General features: G+C 44.3%; 1 protein-coding gene across 1 annotated transcript; it reads left to right on the plus strand.

Moving 5' to 3' along the window:
- The first annotated feature begins 894 nt into the window (after nt 1–894).
- On the plus strand, nt 895–12,697 carry KCNV1 (potassium voltage-gated channel modifier subfamily V member 1). The gene is made up of 3 exons (XM_005516954.3): nt 895–1,879; nt 3,623–4,149; nt 11,877–12,697. Exons 1-3 carry the CDS (start codon nt 1,398–1,400, stop codon nt 12,386–12,388), a joined length of 1,521 nt encoding a protein of 506 aa, XP_005517011.2. The 5' UTR covers nt 895–1,397; the 3' UTR covers nt 12,389–12,697.
- Nucleotides 12,698–15,053: the final 2,356 nt, after the last annotated feature.

The following is a 15,053-nucleotide window of genomic DNA, read 5'->3' on the forward strand; positions in this document are numbered from 1 at the left end:
AATATGATGAGGAGGGTGAACTAAATTTTTGCATTGTTGAACTGTGGACCTACAAAGTCTGCACAGGACGGTAGCAGAGATACTCCAGAGTATTTTTGAAAACCGGCTGAGTGCAGCTCGGTTAACACAGGCTCGCTCACGCCCATCGATTAGCCTTTACAGTGACTTCTTCACGCGAGTGCCTTCAGGCTTGAGCCGTGGGAGCAGTCTAAGTGAGGACATTATCTGCTTAGCGACACGTTTGGGGTTACATACACTGCGGAGAGCCGGCTTGCGAACCGCCCTGCGAACTGGCTCGGGGAAGTTTGCAAGCGCCGCTTGGTCCCGGGGACAGCGGGCGGTGGGATCGGCCGGCGGTGGCATCGTCACCCGGCGGTGGCATCGTCACCCGGCGGAGGGGACACACCGCGCTCCCGCCGCACCTGCAGCTGCGGCTCCGGGGCGGGGCGGGCGGGGGGCGGCCCGGGCCCGCGGCGGGGAGGGCCCGGCCCCGCCCGGCCCGGCCCGCCCCGGCCCAGCCCAGCCCGCGCACCCCGCTCCCGCCTGCCCCCCGCAGCACATGACCGCCATGGAGAGGCGCTGGCGCTGCCCGGAGGTTTGGAGCCGGGGGAGCGAGCGGAGGCGGGCGGCCGGGGGCGGCGCGGCCGGGCGGCGGGCAGGTGAGGCGGGCCGGGGGCGGGGAGCGGCCGGGCGGGCCGGGGGCGGCAGCCCTGCCCAGGCGCCGGTTCGCGGCGGCTGCCCCGGCCAGGGGCGAGCGGCGTGGGGCTCGGCTCCGACCGCATCAGCCCCGGCCGAATCAGCCCGGCCGAAGTGCGAGTGCGGGGCGGGAGGGGACGGGCCGGCCGGCGAAGGGGCTCCTCGGTCTGCTGTCGGGGCGCTGCCCGGAGTCGCCGCTGAAGCCGGTGTTCCGTGTTGTGTCGTCCCGGTGGGTTTCCCCTACCCCGACCCAGCGTCTGGAGATGAGCGCTGAAGCGGAGGGGCCGTCGCGGGCGGACGGTGCCGGCGCGGACAGCACGAGGTGACGCTGCCTCAGGTACCGCGGCTCCTTCAGCATCCTCGCGGGTGCGGGCGGCGCTGGGCTGTGCGACACCCCTGGGCTGTGCGACACCCCTGGGCTGTGCGACACACACCCCTGGGCTGTGCGACACACACCCCTGGGCTGTGCGACACACACCCCTGGGCTGTGCGACACCCCTGGGCTGTGCGATACCCGCCTGACCTCCGCCCAGCTGGAGGCACCGCCCGGAGGCAGCGGGGACGGTGCGGTGTCCCTGGGACGGGAGCCAGAGGCGACATTCCGAGCCTGGCCCGGCCGCCTCGCAGGCTGGGCAGTGTTCTCTGCAGCCGTGTTGGGATTTTGATCCTGGAGAGTGTGGGCTGCTGCTGGCAGCTACAGGATGAAGTCGCCTCCCTGCTGCATGTCTCTTTCTTCCCAAGCATCCTTGGAGGACCCAGGGAGTAGTACATCCCTGGGTTCACTGGAGTCCAGTGTTTTCTCCAGTGAGGAAGAACAGGGGCCCCTGCTCCAGAAGGTCATTCCCTCTCTGGACTGCTTTACTATCAATGTAGGAGGCAGCCGCTTTGTGATGTCCCAGCAAACTTTGTCTTGCTACCCTGACACCCGCCTTGGCAAACTGGCAGTAGTGGTCTCTGCTGCCCGGGATGTGGCTTCTGGCCTCCTTGAGCTTTGTGATGATGCTAACCTTGTGGAGAATGAGTATTTCTTCGACCGGAGCTCACAGGCATTTCACTACATCCTGAATTACTACCAGACAGGGAGGCTGCATGTGATGGAGCAGCTTTGTGCACTCTCTTTCCTCCAAGAGATCCAGTACTGGGGTTTGGATGAGCTCAGCATTGATTCCTGCTGCAGAGACCGGTGAGTTGTGGGAAGATGAGGCTTCCTCATCTTGTGGTTTGCAGGCTGGAGTTCAGCATTGACTTGAATTCAGGGACACTCTGGTGAGAAATCCAGCCGTGGGGATAGGTGAGGTAGCAGGAAAAGTTGTGTGAGTTGAACCTTGAGTACTGCTCTAGCAGTGGATGGGTGTTAGAAATGGGAGGAGATGTGTTGGGTGAGGTCACAGTTCCCATTTGCTGTGGGAAAGGTTGCTGATGAGGTCAAGATAGCGAGACAGTAAAAGGAACGGGGTCCGGGATGTCCTATAGTGGCTTCAAACTGACCCTGGAAACTCAAAATGTTTAAAAGGACAATGCCTGAGATGAAAAGGAGAGATGCCCCTTCAGTCAGTCAGTTTGAGATTATCATAGAGGGATTAGATGTGGAATCAGGCACAATGCTGGGAGGGTTTGGATCCTGCCCACCTGCACTTTAATATTGAAGGATTTCCAAACCCAAGCTGGAGAGGCAGAAGGGGGGGTTGGTCACCTGCCAGGCTGAGTGTGGGTGGCATGGCTCCAGGAGGAGCCATGAAAGGAAGCATCACACGTGGATGTAGCAGCTTACAGGGAGGGGGCAGCAACAGCGGGAACATGGCTCGCTGGAGACAAATTATAACAGGCAGTTTAGGAGTGAGGTGGGTTTTGACTGAACCACCTCCAGGATGTTTCTGTTAATTCTATTTGCAGTTAATTTTTCCCACCATATTCAATGTTACTGGTTTGGGTTTTTTAGTACTGAAGAAATCAAATTTCTAAAGAATGTAACTGCTATTTAGCTATAGCAGTTATATCAAAATTATTAGAAAGAATGAAGTAATACCATCCCAAAAGGATATTAGAGTTATCCTACCCTAGTTCTTCAGCTCTTCAGCTGAGAAAATTGGAGCCTAGTTTTCATCCCTTTCTTCTGTCTCTGATAGGTGTAACTGAACACTGCTACCTCTTTAGTGATATATGGAGCTACAGACCTCTGATGTATGCAGGGCTAACTATTGAAGGCAAAATTGCACACATCTGTCTAAGGTTTGAGCTTTGCAGCAGTCAAAAAAAAAGATATGAAAGAAAAGGATTTTTTTTAGTGTACTCTGAGTATGTTTATGTTTCACAAAATTCCACTTTAAATATACTCTTAATCTGACAAAACACTCCATATATTTAAAGTCTGTAAGTTTTACTCAGTACAAATGCTGCTTCACCTTGTGTGAGAGCCCATGTATCTAAAGAAAGAAAGAAAGATACCTTGTCATCCTCATATGTACTGATCACAAGTTCACCCATGAACTGCATGGTTTTAATTATGCCTTCAGTTTTACTATTGCAAATATGTGCCAGTGTAATAAAAATGCCATTCAATGAAACAAATTGAGAACTGTTTAAAAACAGAGGATCTGGTTGTGCCAGGATTGCTTCTAAGATTTCATGTTAGTCCAGCAGCAGATCCTACTGTGGTCAATGCGATCCATATAAATAAATCACTGGAAGAAAAATTACTCTGCATGTAGAATGTTTCACTGATGTGAACTGGAGTAATAGAAGTATATCAGTCAGTGGAAACATGCTGGAGGGGCTCAATTAATAAAAGCCATATGCTTGATATTAGGGTTTTCTGAGTTCACGTAAGGTAAATTTTAATGTGTATTCTTATGACTTGCATTGTAAATGATAAGACAAGTATCTGCCTATTGGTATTCCAAATCTCTTGGGTGGTGTTCCTGGTCAGGTACTTCAGGAGGAAGGAGCTGAGTGAAGCCTTAGACATCAAGAAAGATGCAGAAGAACTGGATGCCCAAGATGAAGAAGAGGATTTTTCTGGTAGCCTCTGTCCCAGTGTCAGACAGAAACTTTGGGAAGTTTTGGAAAAGCCTGGCTCCTCTGCAGCAGCTAGGACTTTTGGCACTTTGTCCATGGTTTTTGTTGTTGTGTCAATTGCCAACATGGCCTTGATTTCAGTAGAGCTCAGCTGGCTGGCCCCACCACTGCTGGATGCCCTAGAGTACCTGTGCATCGCGTGGTTCACAGCGGAGTTTGTTCTGAGGCTCCTGTGTGCACGAGATCGGTGTCGCTTCCTAAGGAGTGTGGCAAACATCATAGACCTCCTTGCAATTTTGCCTTTCTACATCACCCTGCTGGTGGAGAGCCTGTGTGGTGGTGAGAGCTCCCAAGAACTGGAGAACGTGGGGCGCATTGTCCAAGTGCTGAGACTTCTCAGAGCCCTGCGGATGCTGAAGCTGGGAAGACATTCAACAGGTATATTTGGCCATGGCTATGATACTTCTCAGTTTCAGTGCCTGCAACAGTTGTCCCTGGGCACAGTCCTCCATTTTGTGTGCATTTCTGCCAAAGCTTTTCTGCACAATCTGCTAGCAGTAATGGCTTGTGAAAATCTTACTTTTGAATGTTACAGTTGAGTGACAAGGGCCTTCTCTGAAAAATTTTAGCTCTTCATAAAGCCTTGTGTATTGTTTGCATTGAACATTTACAAAAAGAGACCTCAATGTTGCATGCTGGAAATCATCCACCAGTCATTCATAGTGTGATAAATTTTAAAACATGTATATGAGTTGATTTTATTAGGGAAGAAGCAGAGATCATCAGCCCAGACTTTTTGTATTATCCAAGGCCCACTAATGACAGCTGTCACAATTCTGTTTGTTCTAATATGCAAAGAATTATATCATGATTTTGTCCGTGTCATAGGTCCTGAAAACAACCACAGTGGAGAATGTTTCAAGGAAACTGTTTAAAACCTTTGCAGGTGGTGGGTTGAGAGGCTCTCTGGCCCCATTGAACCCACCAGTATTCCAGTGGTATGTGGAGCCCTTTGGGGGACTGCTTAGGCAGTGGGACCAAGGTGCAGCGATGGGTTCAGCCAGCACTCAGCAGTTGTGTGGGGCCTTTAGTGTCCAGCCACTCCTGACAGATGAGTGAACAGCAAGCAGGGTTGGGGTGGAAGGCAAAATGCATTTCTGTCAACCATCTTGTTCGCTCTCTCTGGTGAAAGGAAGGCATGAAAGTTAACATTTTCCAGTGGGAATTTATCAGAGGAAGATAGAAATTATTGGAAAGTGTTGAATTTCCTCTTGCATTTCCCCTGATTTTATTACTAGTTCATGGCATGTGCATGCCTGGTTATATGAAATAATAAAAGCTGTCTTGGTGTCTTCAAAATGATTTGATTATGTTCCCACTTAAATCAGTGGAGAATATGGTGCTGAATTTGATGGGCGAAATGTTCAGCCAACACTTGTAGCTTTGGAAAATTAAATCCTAATAGTAAATCACGATCTCTGTCCTGCAATATTAGCTGTTCTGAGGACAGTGATGATCATTCTTAAAATGCACCCAATGTGCCTTTTCAGGATTTCCAGCCATGAAGCAGGAGTCATTTCATGCCTGTCCATATTTTTGGAAAGCCCTCCCTGTGAACTGACCCAAATTCAGCAGGAGTTAGTGTGCTCACAGCAGCAGAATCTATCTTATCTTTGTTGCCACTGAAGGGTAGCACACCTGCCTGCCAGTGGCAGGAAGCAGCTTTGATACTACTCATAATCATAAGCATAATCATAATCATAGTGGTTTGGCAAGTATCTTAATCTTACTCCCTACCCTAGATTATGCCTATACTGATATATAACAGTCCCTTAGAAAGCAGTTGAGAGGAAGTTTATGATTCTGTCTGGCAATGTGTTAGTTTTGCAGTGTTTGGTAGAGGTTTTTTGCAAGGCTTTTACCCATTTCGATGGTAGTTGTAATGTGAATGCTATCCTCTCTGTGTTTTGAAAATAAGAAAAAAGACTTTATCTCATCAGGGCACTTTTGTGCTGACTAACAAAATGGTCTTCCGAAAGTATGTTGATTCAATTTAAGTTTCCAGTTTATTGCATTTTACTCTTACAGAGTGAATGTATTCATTCTGTCATTCAGTTTTGTGGCTCTTTCTATTGACTTGAAAGCAGATGTTTCAGATATTTGTATAACTGCTAACTTCAGGTATACATACTTTCAAGGATGGTCTAAACACTTAGGTCTATTTATTCTTAAATTAATTACTCAGTATTTACCACAATTTACATCACAAAATTGAGTGACATTGAATTTAATACTACCATGTTAGGTAAAAGTGAATTAGTTACATAAAAATGTAGTATCCTGATCTAGAGGTGTGCTATCTTTTTTTTACTGGAATCAAAATGCCAGTTTCAAGGTACAAGAAGCAATGTATGTATCAATTTAAACCACTCAGAGCAGTGTTACCATCATTGTGTTGCTTCTTTGGTAGGTCAGTTGCTGCCTACTTAGGCCCAGAATGCTAAATCAAATCTGTATAATTTAAATGTAGAAACTCACTGTTCTGATCTCATGTCTGAAGAAGTTTGTTAGTGTGCTTCTAAATGCATCCTTTACACAGCTCTTAATACAAGATGAGCCACATATGTATCATGCATAGAGACCATCCTCCTTGCACATACCTAGGCAGTCCTGATAAACCTCAGTGTTCAGGGCTGGCTCTTAAATCTCTTCTGCTCTCTTGCCTTGGATCTGACTGCTGCCTTCCAGTGAGGCTTCTCTCCAACTCCTACACTCTCAGACCAGACAAAGCTTCAGGCACTTCTCAGTTGATTCATGTGGCAAGATGAATACAAGAGCAGATTTGTGTCTCCATGCAGCAGCTTCTCTTTCACCAAGTAGGGGTGTTCACAGCCACAAGGAGAACATCTCTGTGGTACTTTGCAGAGCCATAGCCAAACTGGGATCACAACAGCAGCCTAGCCTTGCTGTCAGGGGCAGGAATGAGTGAGGCAAAAAAAATCAGTTCTTCACTTTCAAGAAATAGCAACTTAACCCTTTCTGTGCGACAAGGACAAGAATGAAAATAAGAAGTGAAAAAAGTAATTTCTGCCCCTTTGGAAGCTGAAGCCAGCTCACTGGAGGGATGTGATGCTTAAAAACACTCAGGCTAGACTGGTGTGAGTGTGTAGTTACTTATGCAAAGTGCTACACTTCATCAAGGAACCACTGAGAAATCAGTAGTACCTCTGTCCATAAAATGTATCCTTTAGGAATAGGGCAAGACTATTCCTCTGATATAGCAAAATTATGTGCTTTAGTAACTTCAAGAATAGATGAGAACTGAAGCTGCATTTGTCATGTTCTCAGATGCTCCTCGGCTGTTACCTTCCTCCCAGGGCCAAGTTCTCAGTGAAGCCTTGCTGGTCTCCTCTGGGAGGCACATACAGAGGGACTTCTGGAGGAGAAGTTGAGTATGAGCTTCGTACTTGCAAAGGCAATGGGCATATATTGGAGAGAAGACCATAGCATATTTAAGGCTGTCGTGACTCTAGAGTCATGAAAAGTTGAAACTTCAGCACTTTTTGTGTCAAAACTTTAGGGTTATTTAAATGCTGTGTGAATTGAAGCTCCTGAATATCAGCTTGGGTTGCCAGGTCCCTTTGGACAAAAGAGAGATAGAGCATGACCTGCATGGCAGAAATGCTTCCCCTTCCTCCTACCAGGGCTGGGGCTGCTTGCCAGCCTCACACCAACTCTGTTACAGCACCGTAGCACCTTCCAAGCATGAGTAACCAAGCTGTCACAGCTCCTGGCAGGGAGTTCTCATGAGAAGCTGTAAGACTTGCTGAGGTGTCTAGAACAGTGCTAGTTTGGTCATGTGCCAGGGATCAGAGACATTTTTAAAAGGTACAAAGTAATATAGTAGTATACTTTATACATGTCATCACACCGATTCCCCTTAGCATGAGCTGCAGAGCCCAGTAACTTCGCTGATTCATAGATTTGTCTAGAAATGTCTCCTGACTTCATCTAAAGACGTGAAGAATTACATCTTAAATTTAGATGAGTATACTGAAAATAATAAAAAGAAAAAATCAGACCCTGAACAGTTAGAATAATCATAGGAAAAAGGAGAATGTCATCATTGTGATACAAAGAATCAACAGTTACTGTTCTGTTCCTCCTTACTTTATTTTATGTGAAAGTTGCTTTTTATATTAGGTATAATACTTTCAAGATTCATCATAAGGTACAAACCCTGGCTTTTACAGTATTCATTTATGCTTTGAAAAGAAGTGCTACAGGGATAATTTTAAGTTGTGCCTTCTTCCTAGCTCACCTGAAGGGACTTTTCTGCCTTGTTCAGTAGGAGGTTTTACAGGGCCAGGGCTCATAGTAGCCTTCTTGGAAGATGAGAATTTGATCTGAGTCCTTGAAATTATCTCACAGAGCATTTGCACTGTTAATACTGTTACCAAAACATGAAGAAAGTCATGCTGACAGAGAAAAGATTGCATTGGTACATCTTATTCCCCTTGTGGTAAAGATTTAATCTAAATCATTGTAATAAACATTCTGTAGATCATAGTTATAGTAATATAAGACCTCAATATGGGTAAGTTCTTTAATGGAGTTGGTAGTAGATAGTATTGGGAAAAAAACCCAAAATTGCCTCCAAACTCTACTGTGTACTTCCAGTGTTTGCTGTACATAAACAAGACTTCTAAAACCCATTAGACTTGCGGGGGAAAAGAAAGAGCCAAAAGCAAGAAATGTTAACATCTTGTAGTTTGAGACTGTGGAAAAATCAAATTGCTTATAGCACTTAACGAGCATATGAAGTCTGCAAGCAGAGGCAGAGCCTCAGTAACTTGTTTTGCAAACACTATTTTAGTGAGAAGTATACCCATGAAGGGTAATTCATAAGCATTATGTTTTTCTTGTTTATTAGAGAAAACATCTCACATTTTTAAAGAACAGTATTAAAAACTAATCCAAAGTGATTCAAAAGATAATTTCAGTCTCCTGTATGTCTCAGCTGAATTGGTACCCTGTTATCTTCCTTCTTTTTTATGTGTGCAATATTTATCCATTGCACTATTTTTGGATTTATTTTCCTGCTTGCTTTTGTGGGGCAATCTAGCCTTGAAGCAGTAGCTCTAGCGGGATATAGGGGGTTATAGAGAGTGATCCTGAACTCCCTATGCAGCTCATGGGCAAAAGGACTGATGCAGTACATAGTCAATTAGCAGGATTCCATGCTTGCATTGAGGGGCTTTGCTATCTTGAGTTTGGCACAAGTGCAGCTGTCACTGGACCACGTTTGTTTTGATGTCTACAGGTACAAGAAAATGATAGGGCTTGGCGGGGGGGGTGGAAGGAAGAAGGGTTGAAGAGAGTCTGTGACAACTATAAAAGGATTGAAAACAGTCCTTAAAGAAAAAGTTATTGAGTGACCTGAACTGGGGTCTAAGCACTCACATAGCAACACGAATTTGGTAACTAAGGGCTCCTTGGTCCAAGAGAAAAATAGGACAGTGGCTGGAAAACAGAGGATTGGCATATTCAGTCTCCAAGTATAAAGCAGGTGTTTTAGTATGTTTTAAAGTAGTTTTACAGTGGTGCTAGATCTTCTCTTACAGCCAATGTATAAGTCAAGATAGTTGACTTTGTCTAAATTATATGTGCATATATGTATAGTTCAGATGAAAAGTAATGAGGAGAATTCCTGTGCTCTGTATTAAGAAAACAGAGATGATGTCAGATGTTCAGTCTAATGCTGTGATCTATTTCTGTAAATCACTTTTTCTCAGCTTCTGTTTAGAGCAGCATCTCTTTTTAGCCTACCAGGGTCAGTGCCTCATTAGACCAGCAGAAGTGCTGATGAGAGATGTGTTGGTCAGAGGCCATGATGAGCATGGTGACCATGAAATGAGAGAGTTTACAATTCATGGTGAAGTGGGGAAAGAGGTCAACAAAACCTCACATGGATTTCCAGAGGGCAGGATTTGGCCTGTTCAGGGCACTGGTTCAGAGAACCCTTATCAACAGAAGGGTCCAGATGCACTTTTAGAAAGAAATCTTCAAGGTTCAGGGGCAGGCTGTACCTATGTGCCTAAAGACAGTTCAGGGAGGAAGAAATGGATGGACAGGGAGCCTGAATGAACAGGGAGCTTCTGCCAGAAATCAGAGAAGAAAAGAGCATTTATGATCTTTGGAAGATGGAGAGGAACTCAGGAAGAGTACAAGGATTTCATTAGGTCATGTAGAGAGAAAATCAGGAAAGCTAAAGCTCAGCTAGAACTCAATCTGGCCACCACTGTGAAAGCTAAAAAAAAAAGTGGGTTTAAAAATACATTACCAACAAAAGGAGGGCCAAGGAAAATCTCTGTCCTTTATTGGATGTGGACAGGAACAGTATCACCAAGGATGAGGAGAAGGCTGGGATACTTAATATCTTCCTTGCCTCATTGTTTAACAGAGAGAGTGGATATCCTCATGGCAGCCAGCCCCCTCAGACAGGGATGGGAAGCAGAATAGATGCCCTGCAATCCAAGAGGATGTAGTTTTTCACCTGTTGTGCCACTTAGACACTCACAGGTCTATGGGCTCACATGGGATTCATCCTAGGGGGATGAGGGAGCTGGCAGAAAAGCTTGTCAAGCTTCTACCCATCATTTATGAACAGCCTTCATTAACCAGAGGTCCCAGGTAACTGGAAGTTAGCAAATGTAATGCCCATCTACAAGAAGGGTGAGAAGGAGAATCCAGGAACTACAGCATCCATCTTGGTGCTGGGGAAGATTATGGAACAGATGATCTTGAGTGTGATCACATGGCATGTAAGGGATATCCAGGGGATCAGGCCCAGCCACTGTGAGTTTAGGAAAGGAGAGTCCAGCCAAGGCTGGATCATCCTGATTTTTCATGATCATGCATCACCTGCCTAGTGGATGAGAGAATAGTTCTGAATGTTGTCTACCTGGACTTCAGTAAAATCTTTGACACTGTCTTCCACAGCATTCTCCTGGAGAAACGGGAGAACAGATGCACTGAATGAAACATGATACGCTCCTTGCTGGGGTAAAAAGTGTCTGGAGGACTGGCCCTGGGGGAGTGTTAGTGAATGGTGCCACATCCAGTTGGTGGCCAGTGACTAGTGGGGTCCCCAAGGCTCAGTATTGGGGCCAGTCCTGTTTAATATCTTTACTGATGATCTGAATGAAGGAATCAGGTTGTAACTTCAGGCAGTTTGTAGATGACACTAAATTGGGTGGAAGAGTTGATCTGCTGGAGGATATGGGAGGGTTCTGCAAAAGGATCTGGAGGTTCATTAAAGCCGAGTGCTGAGTTCTGCACTTGTGTCACAACAGCCCCTGCTGCAGCACAACAGGCAGAGGAAAGAGTGGCTGAAAAGCTGCCCAGTGGAAAAGGATCTGGGTGTGATGAGCCAGCCCAAGTGTCAACAAAGGCCAGTGGCATCATGGTCTGGATAGTGTGGCTAAATGGACTAGGAAACTATTTATCACCCTGTACTCAGCACTGGGAGACCGCACCTCAAATCATGTGTCCAGTTCTGGACCCCTCACTACGAGAAAGACATTGAGGTGCTGGAGCATGTCCAAAGAAGGGCAGTGAAACTGGTTGGGAGGATCAAGAGAGTAAATCAAATTAGGAGGGGCTGAGAGAGATGAGATTGTTCAGCCTGGAGAAAAGAAGGCTCAGGGAGAACCTTATTGCTCTCTACAAGTAGCTGAAAGGAAGATGTAGCCAGGTGGGGTTGGCCTCTCCTCCTAGTCATCAAGCAACAGGAAAAGAGCAAACAGCCTCAGGCTGCACCAGGGAGGTTCACGGTGGGCATCAAAGAAGAATTTCTTCATGGAAAGAGTGGTTAAGCATTGAAATGGGCTGTCCAGGGAGGTGGTAGAGTCACAATCCTGGAAGTGTTCATGCAACAACTGGATGTGTTAGTGCTGTGGTTTAGTTGACAAGCTGGCGTTCAGGTAAAGGTTGGACTCAAAGATCTTGGAGGTCTTTTCCAATCTTACTGAGTCTGTGATTCTCAAGACATGCTCACCAGCATTCAAAGAAAACATAAAGCAGTCTTTAAGTAAGAGATGTTTTGCAAAGATAGGATGACAGCTACATGAATCAACCTACTGACAGCATTTCTTGTCTTTCAGGTTTGCGGTCTCTTGGGATGACTATTGCTCAGTGCTATGAGGAGGTTGGACTTCTGCTTCTTTTCCTCTCTGTAGGAATCTCTATATTTTCCACTGTGGAGTACTTTGCTGAGCAAGGTGTGCCAGGCACAACTTTCACAAGTGTACCTGGTGCTTGGTGGTGGGCAACAACTTCCATGACAACAGTTGGTTATGGTGACATTAGACCAGACACTACCATTGGTAAGGTAGTAGCCTTTATGTGTATACTATCAGGAATACTGGTTTTGGCTTTGCCAATAGCTATAATAAATGACCGTTTTTCTGCCTGTTACTTTACACTGAAGATAAAAGAAGCTGCTCTTCGGCAGCGTGAAGCTTTAAAGAAACTCATGAAGAACTCATCCAGCGATTCAAATATCAATGTTAATTTGCGAGACATATATGCGCGCAGTGTCATGGACATGTTGCGGTTAAAAAGCAGAGAGAGAGCAAGTACAAGGAGCAGTGGTGCAGATGATTTTTGGTTTTGACTTTGAAGTTATTTAACCTTGTGTAGCACACAGACTACTTCAGAAATTTAGTATTAAGTATCTCTTTTTTATTATTTGCCACACAGCGTATTTGCTTTTCATAAGGTGGAGTTTTACTTGCTTGGACAGACTGAAATATCTATTGTATACAAAAGACAGAATTCATAAGATGGAATCTCTCAAGGAGCTCTAAAACCTAGAACTGGTAGGTGAGATTGGAAATAATGGATCCCTGAAAATAAAACAATGATGCAAGTGTTTGTCTAATCTAAATCCCTACTAATGTATCATAATAAAGTCTTGTTGAAAATTGCCAGTGTTTTGGATTTTAAACATCTAGTTTTTGTATTTGCACTTGAAGAACAAAAGTCAAAGTCATTAAGGAAAACTGAAAAGGGAAGTCTAAGAAAGTGAAATATTGGATAAATTTAGGATGACATTCATATAACAAGCTTAAACTTTATCCCCTTTCTTATCTCCATCTTCTACCCTATTCACATGAAAAAAAGTTGTTCTAGGGTATCGTGCGGGCTGGGGGGAGGGAACAGGGGGTTGGTTTGGAACTTCCTCATTTGCAGAGAAGCAAAGGGCTACCAGATATTTAATGGGTATTAGGAGTTACGTGAAAGTATCAAGGAGATGCAAGATCTATAGCAAAGTACAAAACAGTCATGAAATAAGTGCCATAATGTAGAGCATCCTCTGTAGTTGCTTCAGAAGTTGTAGGAGTTTATACAGCCTTTGCAATACAAAGGTAATTTACAAACTTAGTTTGAACTAAGCCTTCTCTATGTGTTTAGATTCTCATGACTTATTCGTGTAGTTAAGCAGTTTTTGTGCTCAAGTAAAGTCACAATGGGATAGCAGGAGAAACAGAAATTGTAAAAGATAACAGCCTAGTGATTTCTCTGTCTCCCATTAACATCATGGGTATTCCAAGTGAACCAGACTTTTTGAAAGTTAATTATCTTCACTGATCCATTATTAGAAGAATGTGTCATTAAAATATTTTGTTTCAAAGGAAAAATGAGCACGTTTTGGACTGAATGTTTATTTTACATAGTCATCAAAGTAAAAACCTAAAATAATTAAAGGTATTTTCCATCCAGTTTCCCACCACCCACCTGTTCAGTGGCCCAATACCATTCTTAGCGAATAAAACTTTTCTTTAATTTAAAATTTAATTTCACTAATCTAGACTATGACATTGCCATAGAATGCATATAACTGAGCTAGTAGGTTAAATTAAAAAATTCACAAACCTCTCACATTTCACATTTCCTTTGGGCAATATAAACTCTAAAAAGATATATCTGTCTGAATTATTAAGCTTTATGTATTTATGTACATAGAAGGCTTAAACTGCATTTGAACATATATGAATGAGTGAAATAACCTGCTTTTAATAAACATTGAATAATAATTGTTTTGAAACAAGAGTGTGTTTTTCTGTCATTCCCTGTAAATAATGATGTACACATAATACAGCAACCAAGATTTTTAAAGCACCTTGATGCAAACTGAGCAGCGTTTTGTGTGATACTTCTGTTTTGTCAGCTGCCATCAATCAGCATTTTGATTTGGGACCAATGCAGCACACACAGCTGTCACCAGGGTCAGAAGGAAGATAAATGTTGAACACCACCAGAAATTGCCTAGGTGTGAAAATTTGTAGGTCATCCTCATGGTCTGTGGTAAACAGAGAGCAGCTGTGTTATCACAGTGTTCCTCTCTCCCCAGATACTCTATGAATCCACCACAAAACTCCCAGTGATGTCCAGGAGACAAAATTAATTCTGCAGGGGAAGGTCTGGTGCTGCCCACTCTGGGTTATTATTTCATAGCTCTTTGGAGCAGGAAGTCTCTCAAGCTGCACAAATTGTACAGGCTGTTTCTCATTCAAAAGTAATTCTAATTATAGAGAATTAGGAAGAAGCTTTCATTGTGGGAAGGCTGTTTTGTAATGTCTTTTGTGCTGTCTTGTGCAGCATCTGATCTGTGTTTGAGAAGGGAAATGCAGTTAGATAGTTGATTGATTCTCTTCAGGGAAAGGCTGCTGCATTGCATTGCATTGCATTGCTTTGTCCCGTGCTTCTTATGACAGACTCGAAAGAATGAGAGAAATATTCTGGGATGTATTCGTTTATTCACTTCTTTCACCATCTCTGGAGGTAGTTTCCTAGAAATACCCACGGGGGAAACATGGCTCAGGCTTTATCAAGTAGTTGCTTTGGCCTCTGTTTTCAGACCTCTTGATTTTAAATTCAGTCTCCCAAGCAGTGATTGTCAATCATGTTGTTTATACAGAACAGTTATCTATCACATTATATGGGCTGAGACTAGCAAATCATTTTACAGAGGAAGGCCAGTTCTGCTTTCAGCTCTTGCAGACAGAAGGACCAGAGCAATCATACTGAGAAACACATGGTACAGGACATCACAACTCTAAAAAAATGGAGCTACACCATGTACGTGTTACCACAGATTTGGGAAATAGCTCAGCCACCACTAAGGAACCAAATTAAGAATCTAACTTCGCTATCTTTAGAATATCACACTAAAGATAAGAAGCTACCTTTTGTCCTCACTTCTGTTCTGCCATCCCCCAGCAGACTTGTCAGACATGATTGGTAACATTGGCTGAAAATTGAGGATTTTAGCTCTA

The sequence above is a fragment of the Pseudopodoces humilis genome, chromosome 1 (assembly GCF_049639895.1).
Source record: "Pseudopodoces humilis isolate 2021_Gansu_Grassland_sample_001 chromosome 1, ASM4963989v1, whole genome shotgun sequence".
Classification (NCBI taxonomy): domain Eukaryota; kingdom Metazoa; phylum Chordata; class Aves; order Passeriformes; family Paridae; genus Pseudopodoces; species Pseudopodoces humilis.

What these genes read in the sequence shown, in the direction of transcription:
- KCNV1 (XM_005516954.3), top strand. Translation starts at nt 1,398, where the DNA reads ATGAAGTCGCCTCCCTGCTGCATGTCTCTTTCTTCCCAAGCATCCTTG. An exon ending in GATTCCTGCTGCAGAGACCG is followed by an intron (nt 1,880 to 3,622) that starts GTGAGTTGTGGG and finishes GTTCCTGGTCAG; the next exon opens with GTACTTCAGGAGGAAGGAGC. An exon ending in GCTGGGAAGACATTCAACAG is followed by an intron (nt 4,150 to 11,876) that starts GTATATTTGGCC and finishes CTTGTCTTTCAG; the next exon opens with GTTTGCGGTCTCTTGGGATG.